At 39.0% G+C, this 20936-nt stretch overlaps 1 protein-coding gene across 4 annotated transcripts in view; it reads right to left on the bottom strand.

Moving 5' to 3' along the window:
* Positions 1 to 20936, bottom strand: part of STXBP5L (syntaxin binding protein 5 like) — a 207431-nt gene that overhangs the window by 96322 nt on the left and 90173 nt on the right. For all 4 annotated transcript variants that reach the window (XM_037387448.1, XM_037387449.1, XM_037387450.1 and 1 more), the window contains exons 5-6: positions 16021 to 16155; positions 3121 to 3184 (exon numbers count right to left, since the gene is read on the bottom strand). In XM_037387448.1, the coding sequence (XP_037243345.1) occupies positions 3121 to 3184; positions 16021 to 16155 (199 nt within the window). The remainder of the gene's footprint in view (positions 1 to 3120; positions 3185 to 16020; positions 16156 to 20936) is intronic.

Below are 20936 nucleotides of genomic sequence, written 5' to 3'. Positions count from 1 at the left end.
CACGCATCTGTATTTTGAGCAATGATTATGACTGATTTGTACCCACTATTCATTTCCTGAAGCGTATCTAAAGAACGCTTTTATCTACCGCCCACCTATGAAGCGTTGTGGAGAGTCTGATTTCTCCCACCACCACCTCTTGATGGTCTTCAGTTACCTTGAAGCTGGGGAGCCAAGCAAAGTATTTAGAGCTGTCTTGAAACAGCTCAATTACCTAAGAACAACCCTGCTCAATTAAACAAAAGTCGACCTATTGCCATGTCTTCTACTGGAATGGCCAAGAGCAAATGACAAATACCAATATGGAATGAGGGCAAGTACTTATCATACAGCTCACATATTCTTTCAGCCCAAGTAATTTGCTCATTCAAAGATAGCCAACTCCTCACCTAGAATGACTCCATTTAACCTCATCTTTAATAATCTTTTAGGAAAATTCAGCAAACCTTTTCAGTAGCCCTTCAAATTGATTTCTCCTGTGTTAACTTTTCCAGCCTCCCTTGGGCCCAATATACATTTTCAGCACCCACTGCACCATTTGGAAAGTTTCATAGCTTCTACTTACTACACATTTGTACCTAACTGGCTTGTTTGGAATCCGAATTGTTGGCTTCATTTGATATCCTTTTAGGTTTTGTACTGAAAGAGACTATAAGCTGTTTCTACCCTCTTCATAACAACTATGGGTTTCAAACTAAGAATCACAATGAGCTCTTCTCTACAATGAATTGTCCTGACTCACTTAGTTGTGTCTCGTATAGAAAACCTTGCCCCTCTGTTGAATTTCTTTTAGCACAATTACGGGATTTTTGAGCTACAAGGACAAATATACTCAGTATTCAGCAGGCAAATCAACCATGTATTTATGCAATAGCCCTGTTTTATTCTCTGTTCTTCTCCAGATAATGACTAATTTTGATATTCTTTATTGGTCACTACTGAGCATTGAGCTGAAATTTTCATTGAACTATCAATCAATCATCCCTCAAAGCTCTTGATACCAAACAGTAACCAGCTCAGACCCATTGCTTTATATTTAAAGTCAGAAATGTTTTCCCACACGTATATCACTTACTATCATTTACACCAAACACTTACTTATCACAATATTTAACCTGCTGTTTTACTTCTTGGTTTTGCAGCCTCCTAAAGTCCAGCAAACTTGATCACATCGCTGCTCACTCTCTTTTCTAGGTTGTTCATGAGTGTGCTGAACAGCAAATGTCCCAGAAATTGGTTGGCTTGCTTTATTTTTTTCCCATTCTGAAGATTGTTTTATCCTCCATTCTTTCAACCAAAGTTTAATGAGGCTTAGTCGAAAAATTTAGTTCATTTTTTTCTCTACATTTTTTGATTTAGAGCTATGTATTTTAGAGCTATATTTCTCTAAATTTTCTTCTAAAATTTTTGATTTAGAGCTATGTCTTTTGATTTAGTGCTTGGATCTTCTTAAATTCTGTACTTCTACCAATACCTTCCTGAAAACGTCAAACACTGAATTCCACATTCTGCAAATCTGCAAGCATTTTGTTAGCACCGATTTGTTCTTTACACCACTCTCATCTGTCAATGATATAAACAGCTACACTGGGATGGTTTCAGTATGGCTTACATTTTCTACTCTTTCTCCCCATAAATTTGCAGTGTTTGTTTTTCAGAGGGATCCATCTGATTTTGCTGTTGCTGTTGTTTTTAGTATGCTAGTACTTCAGCAGTGCCCAGAGGTCTCCAATGTGCCCTCTGAGCAACAAGTAACTATCTCCAAGCAAGTTCTCCTCTTAATTCCCTTTCCTGGGACCTTTTAATCTTCATTCTTTCTGCTGAAGTCAAAATATTTCAGGTTTCTGTTTGGACATGGTGCATGAAATTCCTGTAAGAGATGTTCACTTACAGACCATTTTTTCTTTTAGTATTATATCCTTTTTCCCTACACCATGTGCTTTAGGTAGGTCAGCAGCAGCTTCTGCTGTGGCCCGTGAACAAGAGTTATGCCTTATCAATAAACCTTTATTTTTATCAGGTATTTTGCCGTAGATAGTTATATAGCATTTCTGGATGGCTTCTTGTTTGAGGCTAAAACACTACACTTCGTAGCATTTAATGACTTTATTTGCTGTATTCTAAATGGCTCGATCTATTGCGATTCTTCCAAAAAGGCTGAGAGATCCAGTCTAACTTGTTGGAGGGCTAGCTGGCAAGTGCATGATTTGCACAGTTCACTTTGCAATATGGATGAGTCCAGGGATGGATAACGCAAATGAAATTCAGATGTAGTCATCAGTGCTTTTTCTAAGTACCCATAATAATTTCAGCTTAATGTCCCCCACATCAGTATCAGAAATTTAAATTGCTGCTAGTTTCCAATAACCATCAGCTGTTACATCAGCCACACTGTCAAATAGATACAACTTTTGTAAGATGCAGTCCTTTTACAAATACACACTAAAATGCAACTGGCAAAAGTGATCAAAAATGATGAGATAGTTAATGGCCCCTTCCACACAGGCAAAATGCTCTAAAATTCAGTAATAATAAAAAAAACTCTAATAAAACTGGTATTCTGGCAACCAAATTTCATTTTGGAAAAGCTACCATACAAATAAAGCCAACTCCAATTTTGCCTGCTGATGGTTTCAGTCACAACCCCAACACTCTGACTGTATGTTTTGCTTCCACTTGTTGACAGCTCTTTGCTGTTCTCAATTCTGTTCACAAACAACAAGTTCCAACCTTGCAAGCTACTACCATTATTTTTGTGTAAGAAAAGACTTATTATCTTATGAAAGCTTACTATAATGTTTTCACAATAGCATGTTTATCCAAGTACTGAAGTAATGATATGAGGTTTTAGTCAATTCTTACTTAAGCAAAGTTAAGTTTATTTAATCAGGAACAATCCTGGATGGCTATAGGTTTCAAAGTGCAGTATGTTGTCTGTATCACAGATTTTTTGTTCATTAAAATTGTATGAAGGGGATTTTTTTCTTAAAAATGTAAATAGTAAAAATTACCTTGCAAATACAGAAATAAAGCAGATGATAAAATTAGTGAGTAAGCAAAAGGAAAGAGCTATAATGGCTATGCAACGTTGCAGTGTTTTATACCATTAGTTGTACTCACTTTTCCCTCATCTCTTGGGCTGTCACTTAAATGTACAACTGGCCCAGGGTGAGTCTTTGTGGATCTGCAAGATAAAAATAAATTCAAATCTGTAAATATCTTCTGTATGAAGACCTAGATGCTTACCTTAATTTCTAGGTGTGTTAACACATACCTTCAGTGCTTTAAAAGTCATCCTAAAAAGCCCAGCAGGGGAAGATAACTATCTGAAAGTTATCAATATATTTAATGTTCTTCTCTACTTCCTTTTTGCTGTTACAGGCAAAGATTCTCCTTTGTTGATGAATTCTTTCTTTTGTTGTTTTCTAAAAAATTCTCACTATTCCTTCTTCTATTACAGTGATTCTCACCTCACTCCTCATTTCTAAGGCTTTTTTGCCTTTTCTATTCTCCACTCTCTTTGTGCCTGCCCTCCTTGCTTGCTCGATTTCAAGGCTAATGTGGCAAGGACTTGCAAAGTCTTCACTGGAGTCATTTGAAATACTGGTTAACAAGACTCATTAAGTTCCAATCTCATTAATGACAGGTCTTCAGTAATCTCACCTGCACTGCTCCATCAGGTAGCTTCTTGGCATCCCTGCAGTGGGGTTTCAGAAGCCGAGCACCTGGCCTTTGTCCATTCTGTAAAGCCCTACGACATCTTCAGACCAACCAATATAGTCACACCCACAATGGCTCCTCAGCCGTAAGACCCAACCCATGTGCCTTCGTAAGCCTCTATGGAGATGGCTTACTGTTCTAGCTGTCCCCTCTTTTTTTGTAACATACCAGCAACATGGTATGCAACTTGGTACAGGGACTGCTGCTTAAGTCATTGACATCCAGCACCTGACAGCAAATGCAAACCATAGGAAACTGAATGGAAAGATGAAGATTTTTCAACTGTCATCTCTTCTGACCAGACCTTTAGGCCCTGGCAGTCATATAGAACAAGAAAACAAGGAGAAGTCCACAAAGCTTCAGGCTATTTGAATGTCTGCACAAAACAAGACCATTCTTCCATGTAGGTTTTGGGGTCAGAGCACATGTGCCCCTTGGAGTCCAGCTTCAGCTATAGACTTCGATGGCTGGTCTTGGTTTACTAAAGGTCACCAGGAAAAAAAAGTATGTCAGAGATTGGCAGGGCCCATAAATCTAAGAATTCATCTGGAAGCCATACCTAAAACTACCTAAGCTCCAAGTTTTAAAACAATCTGCAAGAGAATTAGAGAAACAAAGCAAAACAAGGCTCTCCAACCATACTGCTCACAGGATTTTCCTAAATCAACAGCATTCCTCTTTCTTTGGCTCAAATACTGCACTATAGCAAAACCAGCCTCTGCTCTACCAGGTCAGACTACAACCCAAGACTGAGCGTGGTATGCAAAAATTCCCAGGCAACCGAAACATTGAAATACTGTGGAGCAATCCATATCCTCATAGACTCCTGCTTCCTAAAACAATATGCTTGCTCCAATGCTCTTGAAAGCATGCACGCTCTCCTCTGGCCTCTAGTTTTTGCATGTAGAATGTTTTATATATTTTGGCTATTTGGTCATGCATGAAGCTAGGCCAAAGCAGAGTGGGAAAGACCCTGTCTGCTATTTACCTCTGAGCTAAAGCCCATGAAAAATTACTCCAGACATCCTTAGACCTTCCAGACTAAGTTTATTCCAGTCCAAAGAGATAGAAAACTTCAAGTCATCTGAAGGCCAGACCACCTCCCAAGACTACACCTTCACATATATTTTAACATTACTGCTAGCTGCATGCACTAAGCTAGTGGCAGTGCAGCAAACCCCTTCCCCAGGGAATCTCTTCCATGGGATGATCCCCTGCCCACATCTTCAGCTTTGGCAGATTATGTTTCCACAGATACCTGCAGCATGTTACTTTTCTACAGGAGGTCTTGGTGAGCAAGGCTTCTGCAAGAGCATTTCGCAAAACACCCCATCACAGAAGCGAGATCAGCAGGAAAGCAGTGGCCAGCCAGTTTCTACAGCAATGTTCTATACAGGCTGCCTTTAATGGTGCCAGCAAGTGCCCATTTGGCTTGAGTCATGGCACACAGTAATTTTGTGCAGAGAGGCAGTTAGCGGGAGATCTGACTGTCATTCCTACCCAAGCCAGCTCCCCAGAAGGGACCCCTCTGGCTGAGCTTCTGAGTAACCTGTTCTGGAATAAAAAAAAATAAATAAAAAAAAATTCCCACAACACCAGAGCTTGGAGCAGGAAGGGTAGGTAGGCAGCGATGGGGTGAGATGAGGATATCTGCAAGTAGTGCTCAGACCCACATGTTTATCACATCTGTCCTCAGGGAACGAATATGCCATCTCAGAACATTCTAGGCTGCTTTGAACTTTGTTTCTGATATAGGTTCACCTATCTGAACTGGTCAGAATATGGTGATGGAAAGAACTAGCTCTGTTTGGGGTACGTGCTGCCTATGCCATGACCGGCAAAGGAGGAAGGATAAGAGGAAAAACGGTGAAGAGAAAAGGCAGCGTAAGAAATTTTGCTTTTTAGGCAGATAAGAACCACTGACGACAGAATCAGGAGCAGAGCCAAGCGAACGTCAGGCATGACTAAGCTGGCAACAGACAAAATGGTGTAAGGAGCACACGCAGGCTGACGTGGCACACTGCTTTGGTGCTTCCCAGCCCACTGAACCAGCCAGTATGCAGGCTGGGTTGCTTGGCCATACTGGTACTGGACCAGCAATACTGGCAAAACTAGGGCAAATGGAGCGAGAAAGGGAAAGAGCATACTGTCTAAGCTAAAATTTGATCCCTCTGGGCTGTTCTTTGTGCCTACTGATTTTAACAGTCAAGAACAATTTTGATAAATCTGTGCAACCACTGTTTTCTTTTTAAGATACATGTGTCATTGCTTACCAAAGAAATGTATCCATTTGTCTTTGGATAGAAGCGAAGTCTTAACACGAGCTGTAGTCACTCTGCATTACATCTTACTTTAGGCTAATTATACTTTCATTGTCACACAAACTAGTTGTTCCTCTGTAAATGATATAAAACTGTCTTTTATTATAAGTCTTACTTCTATCTTACATTTTTGCAGGGGTGTAGCATCAAATTTCCATGCTAAGACCTCAACTAAAATGGGTAACCTTCACTAATACGATAAATTTTCGAATCTCCACCATTTCTCTCTTGAATCTATTGTAAATGATAGCTGGAGGATCCTGAGATTTATTACACTGTAATAAAATTTCTTTTTGCTTTTCAGGATATTAGGCACTGTTAGTTTCTTCTAGGAGTATTCTCTTTTTCTTATTAGGTTCCTAGCTATTTCTTTAGTTTTGTTGAGTAAAAGCTTCATATACATTATCAGCAAAGTTGATATCAAACACAGCAGTCTGTGCACTAAATGCATGAGATATTACTTTTCCTCTTTCTCTTTCCTCTGTATTTGATATAAGTATTCTCTCAATGTTTATATTATAATACTCCTCAGGACTTTAATAGTTTACTTGTTTTGTACGATATCTGACTTGGCCAGGCTTCTTCCATTTCCTTCCAGTTTTATTATTTCAGTCTGTCAGGTATGACACCACCAAAAGACTTAACAAACCATTGTTCTGCTTTCACGTGTACACCCACCAGCCCCTGGTTCCAGTCCTGTTAGCTCTTTGGTGTCGGACATTGGATGTAGGTGTCAAGGTTCTGCATACAGCCAGCTCCACCTAGCTCCAACAGCCCCACCACAGGGCACAGCTGAGCCCCTCAGCCAAGACGGTGGTGACACAGGGAAAATAAACTTAAGGAAGGGCAAAAAATGCTGCACAAGCAGTGAGGAAAAAAGTGAGGAACAGCCCTGCGAGCAGCAAGGTCAGCGAAGGAAGAGGGAAGGAGGTGTTCCAAGCACCACAGCAGGAATTTCCCCGCAGCCTGTGGAGAGGATCCCTTCAGACAGATATTTCCCCTGCAGCCCATGGGAGATGCCACACTGGAGCAGGTGGGTTTTTCCTGAAGGAATCACAGCCTGTGGAGAGCCCACACTGGAGCAGGGTTATCCTGAAGAACTGACCCGTGCTGGAGCAGGGGAAAAGTGTGAGGAGGAAGGAGCAGCAGAGAGGAGCTGTAATGGACTGACCACAACCCCCATTCCCCATCCTCCTGCGCTGCTCAGTAGCAGGATGGAAGTAGAGGAGTTGGGAATGAAGGAGCGAAGTTGAGCCTAGGAAAAACAGGGTTTGGAGGAAAGGTGTTTTAGTTTTTGTCTTTGTTTCTTACCAGTCTACTCTATTTTAACTGGCAATAAATTACATTTTCTCCAAGTCAAGTCTGGTTTGCCTGTTGACAGTAACTGGTAAGTGATCTCCCTGTCTTTATCAGGATCCATGAACTTTTCCATCTTATTTTCTTTCCCTGTCCTGTTGAGGAGGCGGAGTGAGAGAGCAGCTGGGTGGGGATCTCGCTACTAGCCAGGGTTCACCCACCACAAAGACCCTGATTGTTTAACAGCTGCCAGGAAACAGAGTCTATTAAGTCTGGCAATCATAACCCTAACTCTGTCAGGAAATGAGAAAGGATCTTTTTAAAATAGTTGTACATCCGAAAACTTGTTTCGGGTGTGCCACTGCAGATAATATCACACTCAGAGTTTATGAGGTGATGACAACAGATATTCCTGAAGATTTTGGAACTGTAAAACCTACTCCCTGGCAGTCCTCCTGCACTGCCTTTCTGGGGCTCCAAAAAACATGTTGGGTTTTCATACATATCAAGTAAAGTTGTTCCCTCCTTGGGCTAAATAACAAGGAATGTTCAGAAGGTGGAGCACAAAGCTTTTTGTTTGGTTTCAGATGGGACATGCATGGTTCCATCTTGGGGGAGACATTCTGGGCAGGATAGACTGACCTGAAATAACACCACTTCAGATGGAGCAGGGAAGAAAACCGTGTGTGAAAGGGTTGTAACTTTCTACAGTCTACTTGGTCTTTTGCTTGTTGCTCTGAACCTGTTCTATGGCTGGATACAGAAGGAGAGACATAGTAAAACCACTCTGCAACACATTTTGCTTGCTTTTCCTGAATGATGTTATCTCTTTCCTAGTGCAGGACTGTGGCTAGGAACCCAAAGGAACTAGTCCTTTGCACCACACTAAAACCAGGAATAGTCTACAGAAGGCAGAACAGTGCCTTACTTTTTGCATCTTCTTGTCTCCTCGAGGAAAGTATGTATAAACAGAATAAAAGCAATGTCTCTTGGAGCCCTACAGAAGCGTTGTTTTTAAAAGGAGTGCCTGGCATTAGGCTCTACAGTCAATTTCTACTAAGGGCAGACATCATGACTGCGCTACAAGTAGGACTGAATGAAGCAATTATTTAGTTAACTGTATTATATCAATAATACTAGTTTACAGAACTCATGAACCTCTCAGAGCTACAGATACAGCAATTACTACTTTCATACAGTAAATTATACTGCATGTGGAAATGTCGACACACAAAAATATTTTGTAACTTTAGTATATATAAAATGTTTTGTTTCCCTTCATTGCTATTACAGCAGAGTTGTCAAGGAGACTGGAAAGTTGTATGCTGTCATTGTGGAACAGCCTACAAAGAAAGAACACCGCTGAATAACATTAAAGCAAAAGCAGAGATCCAGCAGCTCCTAGAAACGACAAAGAGGTGCTGGGAAACCAACCACAGTTGAAGCTATTGTGAATAAAACACACTACTGTTGATGCCAGATACCTGTGTGTAGGCATTTCTTCAAGCTGGCTTTAGAAGACTGGGTGAATACTAGCTATTCCTTGAGAAAGGAGAAAATAAAGATGAATCAGTAGGTGAAAATAAGGCGTAAGTGAAATAGTTGAGCAGAGAATTCTTCATTCCCAAGTACTAGCTGGGGTACAGCTGAGGATGACTGAGAAAATAAAAGCTCTGAAAAGACATGAAAAGGATAAAAGACAAAGCCAAGTCCATACACAGCAGAAAGAAAAATATATGAAGGCCAAATCCAAAAAATATCAGCAATGATTTGCAGTAAAATATTCCTGAAGCAAAAGCTACCTTCAATTGAGCAAGAAAAAAGTACAAGCTAATGATACAAAGGACTGCAATGTTTTGTAGCCTTCACTGACCTTTAAGCCACAAAAACAGACTGCAGAAGAATTGGAAAATGGAACAAAAGGTTCCCATGACAGCTGTACAGAACTAGAAGTTTGTTAAGAATCTAGTGATACTTGAGCTGTTTTGCAGTTCATCAGAAGTTATTCCTGACAGCTGCAGGTATTAATTTGTTTGGTGCATATGCATTTGGGGAGATGAGGGAGCTGATATGCCATTAAGACTTGGCTCTTACTCAGAAGAACAGGACTGAAATGAAGAAACCATTCACTGCAAAACAGGAGTCTTCAAAAGACTTGTAAGGATGGAATCCTACAAGTATTTAGTTATTTTGTTCTAAAATTAGAAAGCTCAAGGTTCAGCAATATTATAATATTAACCCAGGAAAATGTGGGAAATACAGAGATGATATATGCCTCCATCATTCTGGGAAGTTTTATGCAGTCTAAGAAATGGATTGTCTTGCATACTGTTGTAAGAAAAATACCAAGACAATCTTTAAAATAGATAAAAGTAATGCATGACAAAATAGAATCAAATCAAGAGAAATCCATTTTCCATTAAAAAAAAAAAAAGTCTGCACAACTGCAGAAGCATTGTGATGATTTTGGAGAAGAATGAAGATCTGGTGGTAGAAAGTGGTAGGAGTTAGGTGAGGGGGGAAATAAGGGAAAACATCTATATTAGTCGTTGTTACAGAGCTGGAGTTGACTGTATGTGACAGTGCTGAGAAAAGCACATGCATAAGCAGATAATTCTGTTGTGCCAGTAGTCAGACATCTGCCGCAGTTCTGCTTTCCACAAAGGTGCAGCGCACCAGAGATTTTAAGACTGTCTTTTCATTGGTAGAGTCACAGAGAAAAAAATAAAAAGAATGAGTTAGATACATCATTCACATACTGTGGATCAAACCTGGGAACTGAGTAAGTAAGAATCAGTTCAACCTCAATATGCAACTCTGAGTCTTAGACACTATTTCTAAAATGTCTAGAAGGATGCTTTGCAACTTGCACTTTCTTTATACTAGGAATTATTTCCATTTGTATCCATGCACAGAGGCGGCAGCAGTTGCTCCTAGACTGCTACTTCTCTTCCTGTGTGCTGCTTTCCTTCACTGCTGTGGAACTACTGGCTCTGAGACACATCTAGAAAATGAGGATGGGCAAGGAAAGTGCAGACCAAGTTACGGTTCCATAACCAATTTCCAATTTGCCCAATTCTTTGATACTGCAAATTCCATAAATTTTGACGTTTCAGTTATTCATTCATTAGTTAGTAGGGTGTTTAAACAATGGAAAATGCATGTTTGTGAAGGGGGCTTTCAATGCAGATTTCTCATTTCTGGAGTTCAGTGGACTCACATATCAAGATCTTCTTTTCCCAACTCTAGATGACCTTCCAAAATGTATGATCCTGCAGGCTGAGACAATTATTCCCATTGTAGCTGGAGTAAATCGAGACATGCAGGGCTTATTGACTATTTTTCTCTTCTGGACCTGTTTCCAAACATTTTGAAGGAAAAGAGAGAACCTGTTTGCTTATTAGAGAGTAGAAAACCAAACAGTATCAGGAGCCCCAAACATCTCTGGCAAAGGACTAGCTCTGCTACATGATAAGGAAATGACAAATTAGTAAGTTTTGAGTTATTCTTTATTCTTAGCTGAAAAGATGTGTCAGTGTGGTCTGAGATGTGGCATGAGATGATAGAAACAGCTGAGACATGAACTGCTAGAGAAAATGTTTCTAAAACTCCATGTATTCTAATGCTCTTTCTCAGCTCTGGAAAAGGCCAGGTCCACTGAAGCTAAAGGATTTTTTCCTGTAACTTCTAGAATCAGTCGTGCCTCAGCACTGAAATTAATCTCAAGTGAAAAAAATTGTGTTTCCTTTGCATTATTGGTCTATTCAGACCTTTATTTCTCATTAATATTAGATACTGTTTAAGCAAGCTGGATGATCTCTCCTGTATGAGAAGACAACAGTCCCTATGATAGAATAGGTATTGCAACCATCTTTTTGACATGTATCTCTACTAGATGCTTCTGAACTGGTCAGAATGAGAAACTCAGCATCACTGCAAAATATAGTGCTCTACAGATCTTTCAGTATATTTTGATACAAAAGTAGCCACCAAAATCACAAATGGTAACAAAAACCCCGCTAAAAAAAACAAACCAAAAGCCAACTTTGTAAGTCAAAGTAGCCATGCAGGAAAAGGTGATAGGATTTCTTGTGTCATATGCAAAGTCTAAAAATGTTACATCCAAATCTGTCTCTCCTTCAACTCTCTAAAATACTAAGTATCTTCACCTCAGTGTTTCACTGCAACAGAATTACTGTTAGAAAAAAAATTCCTGCAGTTATTTCATGGGCCTCATTGACTGACAATGTTTGGGGTTTTTTTTCTGAGGATGACAGTTATGTTCAAGAAGTGTGATGGAACTCTTTATGAGGTTGAATCCTTGTTACGTCCATGAACAGACTAAAGTGAACTGTTGGAATATGTTTTCTATGTTCCATATGTTTTTCACCGATGCAGTAGCATTTATTATATTATTTACTGAGCAATGTCATCATGACCTTAGAGGGACAAACTCAGCCCATGATGAAAGTCCAGAATGCGACCTGTAGGTGTTTTCCAAAGTGGGAAATGACAACACAGGTATTCTGTTCTGACCTCTTCAGGTTACCTTGGCCATAGTGTTAACAATGTATATAGAGGCTCTCCTCAACAATGTCCTGAAAAACTAGGAGAACTGGAATTTCAGCTGGTGGGGTGGTTTCTGGTTTTTTGGGTTTTTTTGTGGGTTTTTTTGTTTTTGTTTTTGTACTCTCACCAAATTAGCTGTAATCTGCCTTTACAGTGGCTTTGGTACAGTAATATATAGTTCAACATTCCCAACTCAAAGCAATTCAGGTTTTTTAAAAAATTAACCAGTTTGATCTCCTATCAGTTTTCACTGTAAAGCCTAGAAATCTTACTGACAGCTGAGTTAAATCCACATTACAAAAATGCATGGAAATTTCATTACAAGTAGGTACTAGTCAGTGAAAAGAATGAGAAGGGATTTTGAAAGAAAGTCGTTATGTTGGTAGACTTAGTCTGAGATTTTAGAAGCTAGATGGTCTTTGCACAAAGGGGGAAGAACTCCTTCAGGCTTGTTGGTGCAGATGACACACAAATCTGACACACTTAAAATTCTATTTATAAAGCCTCCACCTAAACAGAAGACTTGAATATAACGGCAGAGCAATTGCTTTTACTGGTCTTTCCTGCCCAGTAAGTTTGACACAAATATGCTTGCACAGAAACTAAACCCTTTCTTTCCAAGCTTTACAGAGAGCTGTAGTATCTTCAAACTAACCCCACACTCTGAAATGATATATTCTATCTCAGAATGAAAAACAATGTTATGAGCACTATTAACTCTGCCATATTTGTGGTAAACCTGATTCTGAAGTTTTACATACATACGTGTCCTGATTTCAGCTGGGATAGAGTTGATTTTCTTCTCAGTAGCTGGTAAAGTGCTCTGATTTGGATTTAGTATGAGAATAATGTTGATAACACAGTGATATTTTAGTTGTTGCTAAGTAGCACTTACTCTGAATCAAGGACTTTTCAGTTTCCCATGCTCTGCCAGTGAGCAGGGGCAGAAGAAGCTGGGAGGGACCAGAGCCAGGACAGCTGAGCTGAACTAGCCAAAGGGATATTCCATACCATAGGACATCATGCTCAGTATATAAACTGGGGGGGTTGGCTGGGAGGTGCCAATCGCTGCTCAGGGACTGGCTGGGCATCAGTCAGCTGGTGGTGAGCATCACTTGGTGGCTTTTTTTCCCTTGGGTTTTATTTCTCTCTCTCATTGCCATTATTATTATTATTGTTGTTGGTTTTTTTACTTCATTTCAATTATTAAATGGTTCTTATCTCAACCTTACCTTTTTTCAAGTCTCCTCCCCACTCTGTGGAGGGTGAGGGGTGTGGGTGGAAGTGAGTGAGCAGCTGCATGAAACTTAGGTGCTGGCTGGGATTAAATCATGACAATACTTTTTCCTATTTTCTTTCATCTTTGAAAGTACCTAACAAAAAAAGGCCCTATGAACTTATAAAGCCCTGAACAACCTAGTTTCATAGCTGATCTTACCGCAAACAGGGAGCTGGTCTAGAAAGTTCCAGAGGGACCTTCCAATATGAATTACTGTATGATTCTATAATACTAAAATGTTGAAAATTACGTGAAGATTGTGTGAAAATAATGTGAAGATTAAAAAATATAAGAACATATCCATGGCCCAAAATAAAATTGTTCTTTCAAAAATACATCTCAGTACTGTTCTATAGGAAAGTCTACTATCATAAGCCCATTTCATAAGCCCATTCTCATGAAGTACACTTAAGAGTTATAACATTTCCTTTAAAAGCTAATCTAAGTTATGTTTTTCCTGCAAAAAAGCAATAGTACTGGAACAGACATCACGGTTTGTTACCAGAAAGAGTTCAAATTACTGAGAAAAGTCACCTAGCCTCAACTTCAGCAGTGCTATAGCACCTGTTAAAGGCAGCTGCTGTGGCAAACGTCACCGTTATCCCCACCAGCCTCTTACTCTAATACAGAGAAATTACTCTGGAGACACACAGCAGCCCCTGTCCACTTGTGCAATACAGGCAAGGACACCTTCCTCTATCTCATATCAAGATGTACATGATGAGATTGAACAGAGAAGTTACAGCCTTCTCAGACTAGCACACTGCTCACAGGGATCAAGTCATACTTGTAAAATTGGTAGAACTAGAAGCAGTGATGAATGAATACCTGTGCTCAACTGCCACCGAAACAGTTCAGGGCAAACTAGCTTTTCAGAAGAGGAAACTGTTACGGTAACCATGCAGCATCTCCAAGTACTTGAAGCGGTAAGGCCTATCTGTGTCATGTTGTCATTACCTATCACAACCTATGGAAGAAAAATTTCAGAAAAATCTAGATATGCTCTTGCATAAGCAATACAAAGAAGATGTACAAAGCTAGGAGAGGCTGCTTGTTTGCCAAAAGGTTCTAGAGAGGTTCTAGCTTCTTGCACAGCACCTAGCCTATCCGAACAACTCAGTACTGAAGGTTGTTAGTAAGCAGCCCTTATTTCCCACATATTTTTCATTGAAAAGAGGCATCACCCTATTCTGTTCTCATGAAAAAGGTCTGTTGTAGCCATTAAAGAAAAAGATTTATCCAAAAGTGTTTTGAAAGATTGAGGAAGTGAAACTTTGTGGAAGGCTTCCATTTCATAAAAAACTTTCAGATTTATTTCCATACAGAATAGAAACATCCTAATGCCTGGAGGAAAGAAAATTCCAAATGCACACAAAGTGAAAATATGTTCTCAAAACCTCAAAGGTGTTATCTATTCAATACAGTGTATATATACACACACATTTTAAAATACAGGAATCAAAAACCCCTCTAATATGTGAACATCACCAAAGCAAAGATAGAAAGAGAAAACAAGTAAGATACTTCCCACTTGAAGAATTCATAAAAATGAACACATTCGTTCTGGTTTTCATGAAACCACATTTTCTAGCAGTAATTTTTCAGCCAAGACTACTGAGCAGAGCTGAGCAAAGTCTTACAAAGGCAGATCAAACAAACACTCCGAAACTGAGAAACAGACCAAAGATTTACCAGCAGGCTGAATCCTGATTACCATTTCAATCCTTGTTTTGTTTTTATCTCCTCTGAAGATAAAATTAGATTTTTTAACTGTGCCTATGAAGTTTAGTGAGGGCAGAGGAGAGGAAAGAAAACGAGGCATGTTTTGTCAACCTGGGAGACACAGTGATTAGTGAAAGTCAGTAATAACAGCGAGGGAAAAAAGGGGAAAGGGGAGAATTTTGGAGAAAAGAGGTTGCTATCAAAGTGATCTCTGCTTGGGACACAGAATTTTATCCACTAGTGTAGGCCTGTGGCCCTATTCTTAGATACTGTCCTCATGGTTCACTGAGCTTGGGGAATTTCCTGAGCTTGGGGAATTTCAGTTTACTACCTGAGGTTACAGGTTTCTCATGAACTGAAGCAGATGTCTCAGAAACAGCACAAAATACTGTGAGTTCGCCCACGGCAGTTCCCCTTGCTGGAACTTCACAGAGGAAACAGCAAAGAAAGAATTTTTCCTTTCTAGTGAGGCTTTTAGTTGCAGCAAGCGTAGATTTATCCCAGTCAGATTTTTATGTAAGTCCCCATCCGTTTCATACCCATGTCACAGGCACCTGTGTTAGCTTGTCAGAGAACTGACACTTAACAGACACTCATTACCTTTCCCATCACTTCATCATGTTTTGATAAGCCTGCTTTAATTTTGAAATTAGCCCTGTGTTGAGCAAGAGGCTTGGCCTAGAGACCTCCGGTCCCTTCTCATCTAAATAATTTTACAGTTCCACTAAGAAAAGTTCTCCATAGAGTCTTAGGGCCAATATATCCCATTATTCTCTTCGTGGGGTGTTTGAAGGAGACAGTGATCAAGCTACCCTCATAAAAAGAGCAAAATCTGAATTTATGAGATCAATGATTACCTGCATTTCATGGAACTTCATCGTTAAACAGATTGCCAATAAATTTTCCTTTTATATAAAATATAATTACACGGTCTCTATCATAAATCTGAATTCCTACTTCCTGTAACAAAAGAGTTAATACTGCACATTCATTAAGAGAAAAGGTTTTCAAAAGATTTGTTAATATTTGTAAAACCAAATTATTCTTAAAAATGAATCTTAAGACAGCTATGAAAATGACCACAGACACAAAAGCAAAAAAGTCTGCACTTACAGTTCTATTGCCTTGTTCCACATGATAACATATCCAGAAAGAATAAAGGACTCAATATTTACAATGTGTGTGTTTCCCCTCTCTGTTCCAACATAAAGCCATTTACTCTGGAAAGGTAGATGGCAGTAAGTAATCCTGGAAAAGAAAAACAAAAATGTAAATGAATATCGTAGCAACAATTTTTTTTAACACTTTCGCAGATGAAATAATCGTTCTTTCCATTTTATAACTTGAGACAAGACTGCCTAGCATGCACAGCACTCTGAAGAATTTGCAGGTTTTGGGGGTCATCTCCAGAAAAATCATAAAAGAGCACCTGAAACAAAACAGGGCCATCCTGCCTGCCTGCCTATATTAAGGGCAGGAAAAAAGCTGTATCACTTGAGCACTGAACTAAGTCATGTTATCTCCATGGTTATGTAAATTGCACTATGATAGTATCCAAACTCTCAAGGCAGGCTTTCTTATTTCCTTTCTTAGAATAAGCAATTTTTCCAGTTCAACAAAGAGAAGTTAATGGACGTCAGCAGGATTAATGTTTTGCACAAGAGCAGTGTAACACCATCATTCACACAAGAAAGCCAATAAAGAGAACATTATCTGGGAGAGCAGGGCACTAGATAAGAGCATTACCAAGTGCCGTTAAGTATTATATCATAGACACACTGAATCCTACGCTCATATTATTTTTACAGGGTGATGAACCAGTGCTTATTAACTTGGAAAGATGTCATGCCAGTTCCCCACGATAATACATCAAAGTTTTCAGAGATGATGAGTAAGTGCATTCAAGTTTATTTGATATTATAGTTATTATATAGATATTACATACATTCAAGCAAAACAAAATCTATATGAGATAAAAAGCCCATTTGCTACTAAAATATAATCAAATGCATGCTACCTACAGAGACTGAAAATCTGATCTTACAGTATAGACTCATGAGTTTTGAAAAAAAGCAGGTATTTTGCTTGGCATGCTATATGTTACTATATTTATCATTCAGTTCCACAAGCAGGCTATTTCTAGCTTTTATATATAAACTTTATTTAACAGCTATGCAATAATTTTAATCCTTAACAGCTTCCTTCCCAACAAATGTATAAACAGTATTTAAGAACATACATACTTGTTTTTTCATTCTTATGGTACAGCAATATTTCCAAATTAATTATAAAGGAATGAGAGGGGTGCTGGCTATCTTTCAGTAATTTGGCCCTCTCAGTCATGTAAAGTCCTCTGAGTACAAGATTTGCCACCCTCTGAATTAAAAGAATTGTTCAATATTTATACAGATTTCACATACTTTCTGTAATTGTTCCCTGTAAGGTATTCTCAACAAGAGCTGAGATTCCAACAGATTCTACACAGTATTTGGATTGTTCTGCATTTTTCCAAGTATCTAACCATGTGTCAGAACATTTAATGTTGAATTCATTCAAGTGAGCAACATTTTTTAATTTTTTTTGTCCTTATGTATCCCACAGATGAAACATGCAGACTTCACATCCTCATTTACGGGGAAGACTATTACTGAATCATAAATCTAAAATAAAGCTTATCCTTCACAGAAAATTTGATCCGTTGAGTCAAGTGAGACTTTAGTGTGATAGAGGCTTTGTTCTTTCCCTCTGTACAAGGCTAAACTTTACCATTAGTTGCTTAATTTTGGCAACAATTCCAGTGCCTTTAGTTGAAAGAGAACCAAGTTTTTAAAGAGAATTGCTTTGAGAATGGCACTTACAGTTTAATATGCGTAAATCAAACTGCCTTCAAGCAGCAACTTTGTACTTATATTGTGGATGCAGTCAGATCGACAAATAACAGACAGAAAAAAATGCAGGTGCATGCCACCTACGTATCCTTGCTGGAGTTAAAGCTGTTAGCTTTACTGTTCTGTTCATAACAGATGCAAAGAACAATTTGCCCTTTTCACTTTCCAGTTTCACAAATGTGAAGCTGGTTTTCACATCTTTCCTGATCCTTCTCCTTGAACTAAACAACTCCATTTCTTTTGCCTTCTCTTCAGATGTACCATTTGCTACACTTCTGGTGAGATTCATATTTAGTCCAAAGTTTTATTTCTTGCATTTCTGTACTAGTGCTACTTTTCTTTCTTGCACTCCAAGGCATATGAATGCTCTGTTAGGTCCCAGCCCACGCAAAAAACCTTCCTGGTCCCTGGTTGATAAATTCTCTTAAGCACTCCACACTGATGTTTACCCAAACTGTTACTAGACATTATCAAATACCACCTTTTACAATACGCAAGCTTACAAGAAAATGCTATGCCCTTAAAGGCAACCCCGATATGTAACAAACCTACTAGAGCACAGGGATTACGAGGCATTTTAATACAACACATTGTTAGGCTTCACCGAACAAAGCCATACAATTTTCATATTATCAGGAAACTATGCACTGCTCTGAAGTAATTTTCTTTTATATTATGCAAATTAAATGCAAACTGCTTTATGTATTATTGACATTTCACTTTTACAGAAAATATTAACTTGACTTTGAGGCTTGAGAGCTTTGAAGCAAGACGCAGATTTTTAATGAACATCTTCCGTTTCAGTAAGTACTGCAATTACATAATGATTTCTTCAAGAGAAAACAATGACGTCTCATACTGTAGTTTTCATTGTGGGTGAAAGGTATCCTTCTATTAGTCATCTATCCTACAAGCAAATTAAGATGTCCTTTGATGCCTTTACAAAAACAGTCAATTACCCAGAAAGAAAGAAAGGCTATTTTCCTTCTTGAAAAGGTAGGGGTTGTACTGATTTATGCCAGTATGTGGTGTTTCTGCCAATATTTAATCAGATTGTCAATCTGATTGAGATAACATGGAACTCAGAGACCTGAGAATTTGCTCAACGTTGATCACTTAACAGTAAGTCAGCCAGAAATGTGGATATTATACATTCTTAGAGCAAACCACAATATGAAACACATTGATCATTATAAGAAACAGTGAGAAACATGGACTGGTACCAAAAAAGGTGTTCCTATGCTGCCAAAATGGTCTGGAACATTGCAGTTTTCCAATGTATTCAAAGCACAAAACAGGATATAAAATGTAATTAAAAAAATATCAATAGATGCCAAATAAAACACATATATCAGAGTTTATTAAGCAAAAACTATTTAGCAAAAGTCCTGATAACATTTCTAAAGTTATGTAAGCAATGTAAGAGAGATAACGGAGTAACTTCAAGAGGCCTTGTCAAGAAACAGAACCTCATTTTAGAAAGGCATATATTCTGCGTAGTAAATCTTGAAAAGGCATATTTTTCAGAAAGTCACAGAACTCTACAGTCTTAACAACTCTGACCAGAAAAAATTCATTGTGTATTAGCAGAATTCTACAATGTTAAAATAATTCAGACTGCTCCATTCTCTGAAATACCAGTAAAAACTCTCAGATGGCTTAAAATCATCTTAATTACACTAATCATATTGCTCTAAGAAATATAAATGATAATTTTGTGAACACTTCCTTCTGCCTCTGCTTTGTAATTTTTGTTTTTCTATTTTTAGTATGAAAAATTTTCCTGGAACACTATTCCTGGTGGAGAGTGGGGAGAGCTGTGGAAGGGGGTATAATAAATCACATTTTTGTCAAAATGATGAACAGTTTTTTCCAATTTAATTACATGATTGCTCATTCCTTGACAACAAAACTGCAACTAAATTTATACTATGCAGTTTCCTCTCATAAAGATGAACTGAAATATGGGCAAGCATCAAATACGTATAGCCCCTATGCCCAGCATTGGCCAGCAGAAAGGTTCAGTTTCGTTAAGTTCCTACAAAAAACAAACATCAGCTTGAACTCCCTCTCAGAATCCTCAGAATCCTGAAATTAACTACACTGTACAGGCTCTCAGAAAAGACAGAAATCTAACAAATTTACAGAAAAGGAAGACAAAACATGAAGGGGCATTACCTTGGGAACATGCGTAGGTGCCAGGAGGAAGCCCCGTAGCTGCAAGGCATGCCAGCCATGGGCCTGGAGCAGCCACCTTCCCTCAGCTCTCAGTGACCTACACCCAACGCACCGTGCATTGTCCCAGCACGGATGAGTTCAGCTGCTGAGAAAGCTGATCACCTTCTTAAGAAGGTCATGCATATCAGAAGTCTACTTTTTCATTAGCGTGATTACGGCTGTCCTCCTGAGTCAAGGAATCTTCTCCAACATCCTCCAGTGCTTTCAGCACTCCCTACTCATTTATGCTACTTACCTCCGCTGGTCATCACAAGCCATTCTCTTGGCACTGCCACCTGGTAGACGGGCCATCCTCCCTGGTACTAGCCAAGGACTGGTTGATGTTCTGTCAGGTCATCTCACAAAGCAGCAATTTTTAGAAAGAAATCTGTGTTCTGTGTAGCCCTCAATGAATATTCACAACAGAGGAAAACCATGAGATAAGCCCTTCCCCTGCTTCTTGACTTTGCAGTACTTCTCCCCAGGGTACCTCACGACGTTGTATACAGTCCCTTCTCCCTCCACCAGCAAGCAGAAATTATTTCCATCCAACTCTTTTCTTCCCTCCTCACTACTCCCTTAATCTTTTGGTATTTTTGAACAAAAGTAATATTCAAAGTCCTCACTGACATACAAAGGAGCCCAGACTCATCTAGTGCCCCTCCTTCTCCAGCGGCTGAAAGCAGATTGGCCTTTCTAAGGGAGCTTCTGGCTCGTCAGTATTCTCAGAAAGTGTAGGATTGCATTTCTGTCACTTCACAAAGGAATGTTACAGCTGAGTTTATTGCTTTGAGTCATGAAATGCACACAAGAAGATTTAGACAGATATTCAAGCAAAGTAATTTGTGGCTGAACTTGAAGTAACTAAACAGAACCACAGGCTAAACCTACAGACAATGAAGAAAAGGAGCTGCATCCATCAGA

This window comes from Falco rusticolus, chromosome 5 (assembly GCF_015220075.1).
Source record: "Falco rusticolus isolate bFalRus1 chromosome 5, bFalRus1.pri, whole genome shotgun sequence".
NCBI classification, from domain to species: domain Eukaryota; kingdom Metazoa; phylum Chordata; class Aves; order Falconiformes; family Falconidae; genus Falco; species Falco rusticolus.
Note: the sequence above shows the minus strand (reverse complement) of the source record. Positions and strands in the feature narration are given on the sequence as shown.